General features: G+C 40.6%; 1 protein-coding gene across 1 annotated transcript in view; it reads left to right on the top strand.

Moving 5' to 3' along the window:
• LOC149470020 (C4b-binding protein alpha chain-like) overlaps positions 1–17,170 on the top strand; it is a 181,601-nt gene that overhangs the window by 96,669 nt on the left and 67,762 nt on the right. The window contains exons 11-12 of the mRNA XM_089668352.1: positions 1,082–1,178; positions 5,099–5,175. Of these exons, the coding sequence (XP_089524478.1) occupies positions 1,082–1,178; positions 5,099–5,175 (174 nt within the window). The remainder of the gene's footprint in view (positions 1–1,081; positions 1,179–5,098; positions 5,176–17,170) is intronic.

The raw sequence follows: 17,170 nt of genomic DNA, 5'->3' as shown, positions 1-17,170 counted from the left end.
TACTAAATCAGTTGCCTGTACTGATCCAGGTATGCCTCTGATTTTATTATTCTTTCTCCAAGTCAGCAAGTTTATCAGAAATGCACTTAATTTCATCAGTGTGGTTCTGTAAGTGTCCACAAGCTCATTATATGCTGGTTTCCAAGGTGATCTACTTGAGAATGAATAAGTGTAATGGACCTATATAAATCTCTTTGCCAATCTTTCTGGAGAGATAAAAGAATGTGCTTTTATGTGTGCTCATAGACTGGCCTGTTGGTTGTGTGCAGAGCAGTCAGCAAATTAGTGTGTTCCCCTTCATCATCAAAGTCTGTGTGCTGTGCCCCATAGTGTTACTGGAGCTTTGATGCTGGGAGAAGCTAAAGGAGAAGAGGCTGATCTCCTTAATATGTTCTTGGGTGGCAGCACATTGGCAGGGGATTCCTCCATGTACAATAGGGGATCAGTATTATTGGGCAACTGGGAGGCTATGAGCGCTACTCCTTTCTGTGTGCCTGTGCCACCTTGGAATTTCTCTTGCTGGAAATGCTGAAAGAAATCTGTAAGCCACTGGGACCCCACTGGTTTATTCTTTTTGTGGGACATCCTATAGGGATAGCGCAGAGTGTAACCCACTGACAGGCAGGGAGATCAGGTGGCTGCTGAGGCTGTGAGTTGCGGTTTCTCCCTCTCTGCAGGTAGAGAGCCATACTGGCCAAGCTTCAATTAATTTTGACAGTTACTGTTGTAAACTGTTTCTGTCACTAACTTCTGTCACAAATATTTTGATAATCAAATATAAGGTAGAATTTGTTTGGCACTGCTAAATAAATGTGAACAGAAGGGTAAAACACAGTATTTGTGAAGTACATTTCATTTCGATATAGGAAATATCATTTAGGAACCTCTTGGTAAAAATTTTTTGAAAACTAAAAGACAAATAAATAAAAAATAAAATAAAAATCAGTAACTGACATTATTTGCACTATTTGGATTATCACTTAAAGAGTGTGCATTATGTTTTTATTTAATATGTATATGACTGTTGGAGCTAATGTATGATAAACAAAGATTATTAATTATATATTCATTTTTATTGCAGCCATATCTTGTGAGGACCCTGGCCCTATTAGTAATGGACACATAAATGGTGGAACATATTTCTTTGGCTCTGGCGTAATCTATGAGTGCAATCTTGGGTAAGAATACCAAATTACCTGTAATTTGATTTACCTTGCATTGAAACACCACTCTCCATTTAAGGAATGTGACCTTGACAATGAACAGATAGATATTTACCATTGCCCCAAATGTTTTGCCTGTGATATGCTAAAATAAATCATTGCTATGATATGGTAAAAAGTGGGGGAAACCAAACTTAATGTTCATCGGTGCTAAATTCTAGAAAGCTTTAAACGATAATTCATTAATTAAATCTTTGAGGAGAAAAAAGAGTGGTCCTTCTATTATGAACTTAATTGGGTGGCAATAATTATAGCAACTTGAGATGTCCATTAATCACACCAGGAGGTTAGGCCGATCCTTTATTCAATAAACAAGGATTATATTCATATTTCAAAGTGTAAGTGCTACATGATTATAATGTGCCCCAATAAATGCACAATAATTTCAAGAACTTTATTCCAAAAACAGCATTAACTACTTGCCCTCCAGAGGATTCAAGCCCCCCCCTTCCTGACTAGACAATTTTTTGCAATACGGCGCTGCGTTACTTTAACTGACAATTGCGCGGTCATGAAACGCTGCACCCAAATTAAATTTATTGTCCTTTTTTCCCACAAACTGAGCTTTTTTTTGTGGTATTTGATTTTGCACTTTAAACGAAAAAAGACAGACAATTTTGAAAACAAAATTTTAAAACTTTTTGCTATGAAGTGTAAAAAAATAAAAAAAATAAAATGTTATCATAAATTTAGGCCAAAATGTATTCTGCTACATGTCTTTGCTAGAAAAAAATCCCAATAAGTGTAAATTAATTGGTTTACATGAAAGTTATAGCATCTACAAATGGAGGTATATATACAGAAATGCTTATGTATTCATTTTTTATACTAGTAATGGCGGCAATCAGCGACTTATAGCGGGACTGCGGCAGGCATTGTGACACTGGGGGGAACTGACTAAATAGCACTGATATCCCCAGTGACACTAATGCGGTGATCAATGCTAATAAAAAGCACTGACACTGTACTAATGACACTGGGCAGAAAGGGGTTAACATCTGGGGCATTCAAAGGGTTAACTGTGTGCTGTGTGTGTTTTACTGTGTGCTGTACTTTACTATGTAAGCATGCTGCTTTGTATTGCTCTGCTAGCATGCTGGAGCTGGCAGGGGAGAGATCTGTATTGCTTACATACAAATCTGTCCCACATCAGTGATACTTGGCGATCGCCGGGTGCAAGCGGGGTATCACCATTCGGGAGCCGGTGATCAACAGTTGAAGCCGCCTACCCAGAAATACAGTAGTTCTGCTAAAGGGCGGCCGGGAATCAGTTAAGGGAACAACAAAACCTAAAAAGTAAATCATGCTTTTCTGGATAAATAGGTAGTAACTCAATTAAAGACATATAAAACCACAAAGTATATGAGTGGCTACTAATATTAAAAACTAAGAAAATCAGTGTAGTGCTACCCCCAAAAAAGTGACTGGTTAAGATGGATCCTCAGTTCCTGGCCTTGACCTTCTCACAAAACATCAGCCCCTCTGACACACCAGGCTGAGTACAAAAACATAAAGTATCACAGAAAATCACTGACAGTGACAACAAGTACCCAGCAATAATGCTATTTTAAAGAACAATCAAGTAGTAAAAGCAAACTTAATATATTGTAGCCCAATAAAGTTAGTAACATAGTATGCAGAGAGGAGAATGAGTAAAATGAATGACAATGATAATAATACACTTTAGTATACAGATTATGTAACGGGGCAGTCCTTGATATGTTTCTTCTGCCAACTATTATCAATCAAAAAATATAACACTCAAATTGCCACATCCCTAATATACAGTATATCAAAACAAGGAACAAAAGCTAAAATTTGGACTTTACTGACAAAGAAGTCATATATTAAAAAAATCATCTTCTGTTTGAATATTGATAAAAATAGCTTGAGTATTGAGCTCAAATGCGTTTAAAAACAAATCTACTCTATAACATTTTATCATTTTAGCTGCTAAGCTCACTCCCTTATACATTGTGTTATTAAATATCTTTTGTATATAATTCACCAACATATGGTACAAAGTCAGGAAGTGAGTCCTTATGTGTCAGTGCGTTTCTCTTAAAGCTTCTTCAGGACACATGGGTTTGCAGCAATGTATACTTGGTCATGTTCATCTAAATGGCCCACACATCCCCCTGGGTGGGCACTGGAGGACACAGCAGAACATCTGAGGTCCTTAGCAATATACAGATCTTTACCAAACAAATATTATGGACAGTGGTCATAAAACAAGGACATTATTTCAGCAGATACTGCAGTTGGCATCAATTCTTTAATAAAGTATACCCAGTTCATTCATGTATGGGGTACCCATACATGAATGAACTGTGCAGTACTCTGCAGGAGAGCTGCAAGAGCCACATGAAATGGCCTGGAGGGCCGGATTCATCCCTTGTGTTTGACACCTGTGCCCTAAGCTCTTAACTGGTTAAGAAGATATTAGCTGTGATTGTACAATTTCTAATTTTTCTGTTAATGCACTAAGGAAAAGTATTTAACAGGTAAAACTATCTTACATTTTTTTCCTTTTAAAACTGGCTTTACCCATTTACAGTCTGCATTCAGAAGTCATAAGTACAGAGCTAGAGTGTGTCTATGTACAGAATGTCTGCTGCTCAGATACAATGAAAATATCTCTCTTATCCTGATTGTCAAAGTCAGTTTCCATACAGAATTTTCAGAGCTGCTATCTACATATTGCTAGAGAGCTGTGACATGAGACAGGGTGCTTACAACAGCCTAGAGCAAGGCAGGAAGCAGGGATGGGAGACAGTTGCAATGTCATAGGAATAGCCAGGGTCATCAACGGGCGGACAGCGAGGTACCAAATCATAAGCAAGCCAAAGTCAGGAGCAGAGCCGAAATCAGGAACAAGTATCCAGCAGGAGAGTAATCAGAGTCAGGTCAGGAACAAGCCGGGTCAGCAACAAGGAAATCACACAGGAACGAGCAGGAAACGGGGAACAGCTGAAGACCAGTCAGCACTCAGCACAGACAGAGGCACCATTTAAATAGTCCATTTGATGCCAATCTTCACCATGCGTGTGCACGTGCATGTGTGCGATTGTGCATTTCTTTGCGCATGCGCACTTGTATTTGCCAATCATCTTACCAGGATTCCCTTACACAGCCGCCTTCCAAAATTAATAAAAGGCTGAAATATGGGTAGCTGTACTCTGCTCTAACCAGAACTGTTGTACAGAGCCATATGCATACAGGGAAGTATGCCTCCAACACAGAAATGTCATATTTGGAACTCACTTCCCTGTACACATATAAGTGAGTACCGCTCAAAACAGCATACAGCCTTGTACAACCACTTCATATTTCAGCCTGCCATTGATTTTAAGCTCTATGCTAGAGCTGTGCCTCCTGAACATCAAAATACGCCCAATTTTTACAATGTGAAGGTCAGTCTACCCACGTACTGCAAATCTTTGCAAAATATTTTCCTGACATATACTGCATACTGCAAAGCTCATTGACGTGACGCTATTCATGGCAACCAGATTGCAACTCCAGCTGTTTTTAGCTGTTACACTAGTATAAATCAATTTTTGATTTGCTCCTTTAAGTTGTTGCATCTTACAAAGTGATCAACACATATCTATTTGTAAATCTGGCAGATTGGTAATCACAGTTTTTTGCTGGCAAATTATTCCAATATGCGGGAAATCATTTAGTACATTTTTTATGACTGCTTTTATGCCTAAAATGTCTGCTGATCGGTCAGATGTGCTTTCAAAAGTTCAAAAGAATAAAAAAACTTTTATTATTTGGTTTTTGATTAAAAAAAATCTGAAGACCTGTTGATATGATGACCAAGAATAAGTTCTGTGTCAGAGTGAGCTGATTTATTTTATATAATTTAGGTACACAATCGTTGATCACAATTATAGAAGCTGTCAAGCAGATGGAAATTGGAGCTTGCCTATTCCTAAATGTGAAGGTACAGTAAAGAAGTACAGTAAGATTTAACTTAGAAAATAAGGTTTTACTCAACCCTTCGGTAAGCACTTACAAATCCCTTTACTCCCTTTTTCTACAAAAATGTATTTTTAATTCTTTCTTCATATTTCCAGAAATTTTGGAAAGAAAATAGATATTCAGAAGACCCACCATTCCTCTTAGCAGTTACCCTGGGGTATCTGCTTTCTAAAATAGAGTCATGCTGTGCGTGTTTTTACTGTCCAGGCACTTCAGGACCTCCAAATATTTACTAGGCAGGATAGATGCATGATTTCTACCCCTGAAGGTGCTCCTTGGACTTTTCAGCAAGGCTGCGAAAAGGTCTCAAACCTGTGATGTCTCCATACTCAGAAGCAGTAGCAGAATGTGTTTTTGGGTGTATATCTAAGTATATATGCTTTGTGTGAGAAATATGTCACTGCGACAACTTTGTATGTGTTATTGTTTTCTGAAAACATAAAAAAGATTTATGTATTAAAAAAGAAAAAAAAAACAGGAGGAGATTAAATGCCACCAAGAGAAAGCTCAATCTACAGTCAGGTCCATAAATATTGGTTCATCGACACAATTCTAACATTTTTGGCTCTATACACCACCACAATGGATTTGAAATGAAACAAACAAGATGTGCTTTAACTGCAGACTGTCAGCTTTAATTTGAGGGTATTTACATCCAAATCAGGTGAACGGTGTCGGAATTACAACAGTTTGCATATGTGCCTCCCACTTGTTAAGGGACCAAAAGTAATGGGACAGAATAATAATCATAAATCAAACCTTCACTTTTTAATACTTGGTTCCTTTGCAGTCAATTACAGCCTGAAGTCTGGAAGGCATAGACATCACCAGTCGCTGGGTTTCATCCCTGGTGATGCTCTGCCAGGCCTCTACTGCAACTGTCTTCAGTTCCTGCTTGTTCTTGGGGCATTTTCCCTTCAGTTTTGTCTTCAGCAAGTGAAATGCATGCTCAATAGGATTCAGGTCAGGTGATTGACTTGGCCATTGCATAACATTCCACTTCTTTCCCTTAAAAAACTCTTTGGTTGCTTTTGCAGTATGCTTTGGGTCATTATCCATCTGCACTGTGAAGCGGCGTCCAATGAGTTCTGAAGCATTTGGCTGAATATGAGCAGATAATATTGCCTGAAACACTTCAGAATTCATCCTGCTGCTTTTGTCAGCAGTCACATTATCAATAAATACAAGAGAACCAGTTCCATTGGCAGCCATACATGCCCACGCGATGACACTACCACCACCATGCTTCACTGATGAGGTGGTATGCTTACGATCATGAGCAGTTCCTTTCCTTCTCCATACTCTTCTCTTCCCATCACTCTGGTACAAGTTGATCTTGGTCTCATCTGTCCATAGGATGTTGTGCCAGAACTGTAAAGGCTTTTTTAGATGTCGTTTGGCAAACTCTAATCTGGCCTTCCTGTTTTTGAGGCTCACCAATGGTTACATCTTGTGGTGCACCCTCTGTATTCACTCTGGTGAAGTCTTCTCTTGATTGTTGACTTTGACACACATACATCTACCTCCTGGAGAGTGTTCTTGATCTTGCCAACTATTGTGAAGGGTGTTTTCTTCACCAGGGAAAGAATTCTTCGGTCATCCACCACAGTTGTTTTCCTTGGTCTTCCAGGTCTTTTGGTGTTGCTGAGCTCACCGGTGCGTTCCTTCTTTTTAAGAATGTTCCAAACAGTTGTTTTGACCACGCCTAATGTTTTTGCTATCTCTCTGATGAGTTTGTTTTTTCAGCCTAATGATGGCTTGCTTCACTGATAGTGACAGCTCTTTGGATCTAATCTTGAGAGTTGACAGCAACAGATTCCAAATGCAAATAGTACACTTGAAATGAACTCTGGACCTTTTATCTGCTCATTGTAATTGGGATAATGAGGGAATAACACACACCTGGGCATGGAACAGCTGAGAAGCCAATTGTCCCATTAGGTTTGGTCCCTAACAAGTGGGAGGCACATATGCAAACTGTTGTATTTCCTACACCGTTCACCTGATTTGGATGTAAATACCCTCAAATTAAAGCTGACAGTCTACAGTTAAAGCACATCTTGTTCTTTTCATTTCAAATCTATTGTGGTGGTAATCTATTGCATGTAAAAATGTTAGTATTGTGTCGATGTCCCAATATTTATGGACCTGACTGTATCTAAAAAAAATATCAAATTAGTTTGGGTACAGTTGCGTGAATGAGTCATTGTCATTCAAAGTATCATGGTGCTGAAAACTGAAAAATAGACTGGTAATGATTAGTGTTCGGCTTGATGTTCGAGTCACATTTGTGAGGCCAGGCACTGATATGAATGCCAGGATCGCAGTCTCAGCACTAATTCATCCCAAAGGTGTTCTATCGGGTTGAGGTCAGGACTCTGTGCAGGCCAGTCAAGTTCCTCCACTCCAAACTCGATCATCCATGTCTTTATGGACCTTGCTTTGTGCACTGGTGCGCAGTCATGTTGGAACAGGAAGGGGCCATCTCTCTGTGCACTGTTGTTGTGCTAATCTGAAGGCCACATGAAGTTTGGAGGTCTTTAGTTGTTGACTCTGCAGACTGTTGGCGACTTCTGTTCACTGTGCACTTCAGACTACACTGACCCCGCTTTGTCGTTTTACGTGGCCTACCACTTTGTTACTGTTCCCAGTTGCTTCCACTTTGTTATAATTCCACTGATAGTTGACCGTGGAATATTTAGTATCAAGGAAATTTCACGGATGGACTTATTGCACAGGTGGCAACCGATCACAGTGCCATGCTTGAATTTATTGAGCTCCTGAGAGCGACCCATTCTTTAAAAAATGATTGTAGAAGCAGTCTGCATGTCTAGGTACTTACTTTTATACACCTGTGGCCATGGACGTGATTGGAACACCTGATATCAATGATTTGGAGGGGTGTCCTAATACTTTTGGCAATATAGTGTATTTAAGAACTGTCAGGCGGCAGGATCCAGCCTCGAGAGCGGAGCCTTTTTTTTTCTTTTTTGGGTCGGCGGTGGTGGTGGGCATAGTGATTGATGTTTGATCTATGTCGGGGGACTTTTTTTATTTTTGTTTTTAATAAAGGATTTGTCTACGATCATTGTTTACACACTTTTTTTGTGACCTGAGAGGCTTGGTATGGATGGGGGGACCCCACACCTTTTTTTTGCAAATTTTTAATTGCCAGCAATTCTTTTTACATTCAGGTTTTAGCGGGGAATCCAGCTGACAGCTGAAACATTAAAGCATATATTCAGTATCAAAATACCACACGACCTAATAAAATAACTCATGCAGCATTTTAGTAGGTTTTTTTTTTTAATGCTGTGCGGTATCTTACATCATATTCGGATGCCGTAAGATACCGCTTAGTGAATTGTCCCAGTACGAAGTGTGCGGTTGAACTTTTGTAAGGTTCGAATGTTTAACCGCGAACCAAACATGACAACTTTCTCTGTTTTTTCCTGAGGAAACACTTTCGCCAGAAATATTTTGCATTATTGTTTTTTTGAAAGTCTTTAATGACATAGCTGTTGGAGGTGACCATTCAAGGCTCTCCCCATGATCTGATGCACATGTAAGACCTTTGGTGGATGTAAAAAGTCTTGTTTAAAAGGGTCTTGATGTAAAGCTGATTGCTGTCACATTATGAACAATTAACTGTAACTTTGCAGACTCTAGTAAAGTCTTCTTTAGATGAGCTAAATCAGAATCTCCTTGCCTTTTTTCAAAGAGCTTTCCCTTGAAAGTTCAACACTTTCTGAGATAATGTAGTTTCTCATGATTGAGACAGTAGAAGTTTGGATTTTTTCACCTTTCTTTGCTTTTAGAGTTTGTAGTATGGGCTGTAACTCTCATCTTTCAAAAGAGACAATGGGGTTGATAATAGGCAGTACTAACTGGAAAGTGCAAAATATGGTGTAGCTAAGCATGGTAGCCATTCAAGAATGCTTGAGTAGATAATTGAGAAGCTTTGAAGAATCTTAGACCTTAACACCATATGGGGTGTTTAAAGTACAAATAAAGGCAAACATTGTTTTCTTTTTTTTCTTTTGGATAGAGTGTAGAGGGATTAGAACACATGTCAGATTTGTATTGTGGTCTGTTCCCAGTTAAAGAGAGTGAAACAAAAAATGAGAAGCGCACCAACCTTGCGCATTACCTCAGTAACCAAAAATTTATTGATAAAGGAATGGTACTCACAAACAGCGAATAAAAACAGGCATGTAAGTCCTCTGGGGGACTTCAGAGATAGGGAGCCAGTGCGAATCCCATCATGGGGGTAGACACTCAGTAAAGCTGGCGCGTTTCGAAGGCTGTACCTTCTTCATCAGAGCTAGCTGGACTGAGACTGTTCACTCCCATTTATGCCCACAGACTGAAATTTGGCCCTCCCCTCTGGGTTGGGCAGTCTCAGGCTGGGAAGAGGGGCTGAGATGTCAACAAGGTATAATAACTCATTCAAAGAATCAGATACAAGATCTAAAAATCTAAAATATATATATACAATATCACATCGAATTAAAATGCATAAAACCGTGCAATGCTAAAACTAGTGGTAAAAAACACACTAACAAGAGAAAGAAGAGAGAAAACATTAGAAGATCAATAAATGACAATTGATATATATATATTGAATGGGTAGTTCATCCAGAGTGCTTTGCTAAAAAAAACTAGAAAAGACTAGAAAAAGGACAGATATTACATTGATTTATCAATAATTGGGTGTAAAAAATTATTGATAAATCGATGTAATATCTGTCCTTTGTTAGTGTGTTTTTTACCACTAGTTTTAGCATTGCACGGTTTTATGCATTTTATATACAGTTGCAAGAAAAAGTATGTGAACCCCTTGGGATTACGTGGAGTTTTGCATTAATTGGGCATAAAATGTGCTCTGAACGTCATCTAAGTCACAACAATAGAAGAACACAGTCTGCTGAACATAATACTACACAAACATTAGATGTTGCCATGGTTTAATTGCACATAACATGTAAACAGTCACAGTGCAGGGAGTAAAAAGTCTGTGAACCTTTGGACTTAATAACTGGTTGACCCTCCTTTGGCAGCAATAACCTCAACCAAACGTTTCCTGTAGTTGCAGATCAGACCTGCACAACGATCTGGAGTAATTTTGGACCACTCCTCTTCACAAAACTGTTTCAGTGTAGCAATATTCTTGGGATGTCTGGTGTGAATCGCTCTCTTAAGGTCATGCCACAGCATTTCAATCGGGTTGAGGTCAGTACTCTGACTGGGCCACTCCAGAAGGCGTATTCTGTGCTGTTGCAGCCATTGTTTTGTTAAATTACTTGTTTGCTTTGGGTCATTGTCCTGTTGCATCACCCATCCTCTGCGGAGCTTCAGTTGGTGGACAGATGGTCGTACGTTTTCCTGCAAAATGTCTTGATAAACTCTGGAATTCATTTTCCCATCAATGAAAACAATCTGTCCAGGCCATGAAGCAGCAAAGCAGCCCCAAACCATGATGCTCCCTCCGCCATGTTTTACAGTGGGGATGAGGTTTTGATGTTGGTGTGCTGTGCCTTTTTTTCTCCACACATAGTGTTGTGTGTTCTTCCCAAACAACTCAATCTTGGTTTCATCTGTCCACAGTTTATTTTGCCAGTAGTGCTGTAGAACATCCAGGTGCTCTTTTTCAAACTTCAAACGTGCTGCAATATTCTTTTTGGGCAGCAATGGCTTCCTCCCTGGTGTCCTCCCATGTACTCCATTCTTGTTTAATGTTTTCCTTATTGTAGATGTGTCAACAAAAATGTTAGCATGTGCCAGAGATTTCTGTAGGTCTTTAGCTGACACTCTGGGATTCTTCTTTACCTCATGCAGCATTCTACGCTGTGCTCTTGCAGTCATTTTTGCAGGACGACTACGCCTAGGGAGAGTAGCAACAGTGCTAAACTTTCTCCATTTGTAGACAGTCTGTCTTACCATGGACACATGAACATCAAGGCTTTTGGAGATACTTTTGTAACCCTTTCCAGCTTCATGCAAGTCAACAAATCTTGATTGTAGGTCTTCTGAGAGCTCTTTTCTGCGAGGCATGGTCCACATCAGAAAGTGCTTCTTGAAACCAGTAAACTCAAAACAGGTGTGTGTTTTTTAAGGGCAGGACAGCTGTCAGCAACACATCCAATATCATCACACTGATTGGAGTCAAGGTTGGCTCACTCCTGGCTCCAATTAGCTCTAGGAGAAGTCATTAAGCTAGGGCCTCACATACTTTTTCCTCCCTGCACTGTGAATGTTTACATGTTATGTGCAATTAAACCATGGCAACATCTAATGTTTCTGTAGTATTATGTTCAGCAGACTGTGTTCTTCTATTGTTGTGACTTAGATGACATTCAGAGCACATTGTATGCCCAATTCATGCAAAACTCCACGTAATCCCAAGGGGTTCACATACTTTTTCTTGCAACTGTACCTACTTCTAGGTGTTGTCATTACTGTTCAAAAATACTTGGTCAATTCTGCATTTTATTTTCTTTTTCGTCTTTCCTACATACAGTTGTGTCCAAAATTATTCAACCCCCAATGCTGTAAAGGGGTTTAGGGACTATAGTGTACATTTGGAATTGTATTCAGAATCAAATCCTACAAGGACGTTGTAACTACCCAAATGCAACTAAAATGACATCAATTGTTTATGTAATACAGTAGTAAATGGTTCTTATGTGGTTTCTTCATTGCCACAATTATTCAACCCCTTAAAGACTACCACTCTGAAGAACAGAGGTTCATACAGGTGCTTTCCATCAGGTATTGAAAACACCTGTGGATGTCACCGAGCAGCAATCAAGCATAATAAGCACCAATTAGGCAGCTTTAAAATGACTGTGATACTCAGCTCCTTCTAGACATTTACTGGTGTGGTTACAAACATGGTGAAGGCAAGAGAATGGTCCAGGAAGACAAGAGAAGAGGTGATTTCTCTTCACAGGAAGGGCAATGGCTATAAGAAGATTGCAAAGATGTTAAACATACCAAGAGACACCTTAGGAAGCATCATTCGCAAATTCAAGGCAAAGGGCACTGTTGAAACGCTACCTGGTCGTGGCAGAAAGAAGATGCTGACTTCGACTGCTGTGCGCTACCTGAAGCGTAGAGTGGAGAGAAGTCCCCGTGTGACTGCTGAGGAACTGAGAAAAGATTTGTCAGATGTGGGTACAGAAGTTTCAGCCCAGACAATAAGACGCACACTGCGTAATGAAGGCCTCCGTGCCAGAACTCCCAGGCGTACCCCCTTGCTGTCTCCAAAGAATAAGAAGAGTCGACTGCAGTATGCCAAAAGCCATGTGGACAAACCACAAAAGTTGTGGGATAGTGTTCTGTGGACTGATGAAACAAAATTAGAACTGTTTGGGCCCATGGATCAACGCTATGTTTGGAGGAGGAAGAACAAGGCCTATGATGAAAAGAACACCTTGCCTACTGTGAAGCATGGTGGAGGGTCAATCATGCTTTGGGGCTGTTTTGCTTCTGCAGGTACAGGGAAGCTTCAGCGTGTGCAAGGTACCATGAATTCTCTTCAGTACCAGGAGATATTGGATGGAAACGTGATGCAGTCCGTCACACACCTGAGGCTTGGGAGACGTTGGACCTTTCAACAGGACAATGATCCCAAGCATACCTCCAAGTCCACTAGAGCATGGTTGCAGAGGAAAGGCTGGAACATTTTGGAGTGGCCATCGCAGTCACCAGACTTAAATCCGATTGAGAACCTCTGGTGGGACTTAAAGAAAGCAGTTGCAGTGCGCAAGCCTAAGAATGTGACTGAACTGGAGGCCTTTGCCCATGAAGAATGGGCGAAGATACCCGTAGATCGCTGCAAGACACTTGTGTCAAGCTATGCTTCACGTTTAAAAGCTGTTATAACTGTAAAAGGATGCTGTACTAAGTACTAAGATTGAATGTCACTTGGGGGTTGAATAAAACTGATAATGCTGTGAGCACAGAAAAGACATTTGTGGTTATTTCATTATAACTGTTATGTTATATTTGTCTGACCTACAAGTGCCTCTTTAATGTAAATGTAAGCAAGATGACTGAATGATCAAAAGCAATGTCAAACTGGCCAAAACACTCAATTTCAGTGGGGGTTGAATAATTTTGGACACAACTGTAGGAAGCTCCACTGAAGCAGGTCATAAGATAGACAACCCCAATTGTATCACAGTCCACATAATGCCTAGTTTGGTATGGGTTTGTATTAGGTAGCTTGATTACAGTTACTTCTTTGATCCATGTGCATTGTGTGTCAACAAATATGTCAGATAATATCCTGAAGTGTACAGACACTCTTAATCTATCAGGGATATGGTGACACAAAGTTACTATACAGTATGGGTACTGATAGAGAACTGTATGGAGAAATAGGAACTTTCAGATGTGGAAGATGCTCACAATACCAATGGCTGTTTGACCAGTAATGGAACATTTACAAACCTATCAGTATGCATGATGGTTTGGGGGGGGGGGGTATACTTTAATAAGAGTGCTTCAATGTAAGGCAAGATGGATTCAGAACCTGAGGGCAACAGTCCCCCTTGGTTTGCAAGATATGCTGAGTTTTAGGTCTTTTCTATGAACTAAAAAAAACTCAAGGGAATTGCCCCCTCCCCTTCTACATGTTTCCCTCTACACCTGGTTTAATCAGATAGATCAGTAGTAATATATTCTAATCCAGGCCACATCCTTTCAATGGATAGCACCGATAGGACTATGTTTATAGATGTACTTGGTATTGGTTACAATATAGAGAGGATAAAGAAGACTATGGTATAGCCCGGGTGTCGGCAACCCGCGGCTCCAGAGCCGCATGCGGCTCTTTTTCACCTTTGCTGCGGCTCCGGAGCACACTGCCCACCAGGTGACAGGCAATAGGGTTGCCGTAGCTCAGTGGTTGGCAAGCCGCAGCTCTTTACACATTTTAATGCGGCTCTTCTGTGTGCCGGGCACCCGCTCCCCTCCCTCCTCTCGGGCGGCCGCCCCAAAAGTCAGGACTCTGCAGCTAGCCCAGCAATGGGCAAACTACGGCCCGGCGGACCTTTTAATCCGGCCCGCGGAGCGTGGCAAACATTGGCTGTCAGGATGTAGGCGGGGCAGCGTGACGAACTCCTCTCACAGTCCGCCCTGAAGACCGGAACGGCGTGGGAACACGGCGAGAGGAACGCGCGGAGCAAAGGTAAGTGAATTGACACAATATGGGGAATGAATTACTATGGGGGGATGAATTACTATAGGGGGGATGAATTACTATATGGGGGATGAATTACTATGGGGGATGAATTACTATATGGGGGATGAATTACTATGGGGGATGAATTACTATGGGGGATGAATTACTATGGGGGATGAATTACTATATGGGGGATGAATTACTATGGGGGATGAATTACTATGGGGGATGAATTACTATGGGGGATGAATTACTATATGGGGGATGAATTACTATGGGGGATGAATTACTATATGGGGGATGAATTACTATATGGGGGATGAATTACTATATGGGGGATTAATTACTATGGGGGATGAATTACTATGGGGGATGAATTACTATATGGGGGATGAATTACTATATGGGGGATGAATTACTATGGGGGATGAATTACTATATGGGGGATGAATTACTATATGGGGGATGAATTACTATGGGGGATGAATTACTATATGGGGGATGTATTTTCAGTTTTAAAAATGTGGCTCTCAAAATAAATTTCAATCGTGGTTTTGGCAAGATTTGGCTCAGTTGAAAAAAAAGGTTGCCCACCACTGACCTAAGGCTATGATTGTGATTATGACGATACACTGTGGCCCTGATTAACCCTTTGCTTACTGGGCCCTTAAACCCCTTCATGACCAGAGCGCTTTTTGCAATATATGCAGTGTCGGATTTGTTTTAAATGTTGCAATGGTTTTGCGGCTCCCAGTCTTTTTTTCCCTTCGGAAATGGGTCCAAGTGGCTCTTTATGTCTTAAAGGTTGCAGACCCCTGGTATAGCCTTTAATTATATATGCACTGAATGTAAGTCTTGCTGTTGCTATTTTGTCGCAACATACATCTGTACATAAGAACATAGCATAACTGCATTTAACTGACAGTTTGAACGTATTGTAAAATGTATGGACCTTTATTAGCAGTAAAGTAATATCTGGGTGGGCAGTGTCCTGGGGATGTAGATACTTCAGGCTGGTCTATCCCCATTAATGTCTGGGCTCCCTCCCTGGATGCATCCATATGACCAGCTTGCACCTGTAGGGGATGAAGCCTGCCTTAGGTGGATCAGGTTTATCCCGCCCACCCACTTCTTGCTAACGGTGTCTCTGTAATTGCAAAGTTGGTTGGCCATACTGATATATGGGATATACTCCTTTGATGGCTGCTCTGATGTTCCATCTCAGTCCATTGGTGGACTCCATTGGGGCTATGCACACATGTGGAAGGAAGGAAAATTTCTCACCAATACCTCCCTTCTCATGTATACTTTGCTGTACAAGAGGTAGACCTTTCCAATTTGGGGTAAGTGGGTTAGTCAGCTAAATCAGTATTCTCTGATAGACTGGCTTTTGATTTCTAGAAATATTGAAGCCTGATATTTCTCGTTTAATATAGGAGCACATTTAGAAAATGGTCAGTTCTGTATATCTGGAGCAATAATACCTGTCCTTAAGATACGATACTCATTACATAAAGGGAGGGGGTGAATTAAAACCTGAGCTCCAACTTTAATACTGTGCTTTATCTTTCCCTAGCCCAATAGCTGACTCACAAGATATGACATTCCTTATGATTTTGCAAAGATCACTGAACATCTAAGCTATATAGGTGTGAGCAGTAATTATCAAAAAGATTTGGACAACATTCCTTATAAGATCTTGCGTAGTATGATATAGGAGCTTGTGGCTGTTTTTGGATGTTAAGGCCCTAGTGATTATTTTTGGTGTCCCTGTGCTCATCCTGCGATTCCTTTTATTTATTTATATATATATATATATATATATATATATATATATATATATTTATAAATATATATAAAAAGAAACACACACCATATTGCCAAAAGTATTGGGACACTACTTCAAATCATTGGATTCAGGTATTCCAGTCACCACCATGGCCACAGTTGTATAAAATCAAGCACCTAGGCATGCTTCTACAAACATTTGTGAAAGAGTCGGTCGTTCTCAGGAGCTCAGTGAATTCAAGCATGGTACCGTGATAGGTTGCCATCTGTGTCTATGCATGAAATTTCCTTGTTACTGAATTTTCCAAGGTCAACTGTTAGTGATATTATAACAAAGTGAAAGCAACTGGGGACAACAGCAACTCAGCCACGAAGTGGTAGGTCACATAAAATGACATAGATTGGTCAGTGCATGCTGAAGCGCACAGTGCGCAGATGTTGCCAACTGTCTGCAGAGTCAATAGCTAAAAACCTGCAAACTTTGTGTGGACTTCAGATTAGCACAACAAGTAGAGTTTCATGGAATGGGTTTCCATGGCCAAGCAGCTGCATTCAAGCCTTACATCACCAAGTGCACTGCAAACCATTGCATGCAGTGGTGTAAAGCATGCTGCCACTGGACTCTAGAGCAGTGGACATGTGTTCTCTGGAGTGATGAATCATGCGTCTCTGTCTGACATTCCGAAGGATGTGTCTGGGTTTGGCCGTAGCCAGGAGAATGATACTTGTTTGACTGCAGTGTTCCAAGTGTAAAGTTTGGTGGAGAGGGGATTATGGTGTTGGGTTATTCTTCAGGGGTTGGGCTTGGCCCCTTAGTTCCAGTGAAGGGAACTCTTAATGTGTCAGCATGCCAAGACATTTTAAACAATTTCATGCTCCCAACTTCGTGGGAACAATTTGGGGATGGTCCCTTCCTGTTCCAACATGAATGCGCACCACTGCACAAAGCAAGGTCCATAAAGACATGAATGAGCGAGTT

The sequence above is a fragment of the Staurois parvus genome, unplaced genomic scaffold, assembly GCF_062004578.1.
Source record: "Staurois parvus isolate SC_StPar_1 unplaced genomic scaffold, SC_StPar_1.0 ptg000056l, whole genome shotgun sequence".
Taxonomy (NCBI): domain Eukaryota; kingdom Metazoa; phylum Chordata; class Amphibia; order Anura; family Ranidae; genus Staurois; species Staurois parvus.
Note: the sequence above shows the minus strand (reverse complement) of the source record. Positions and strands in the feature narration are given on the sequence as shown.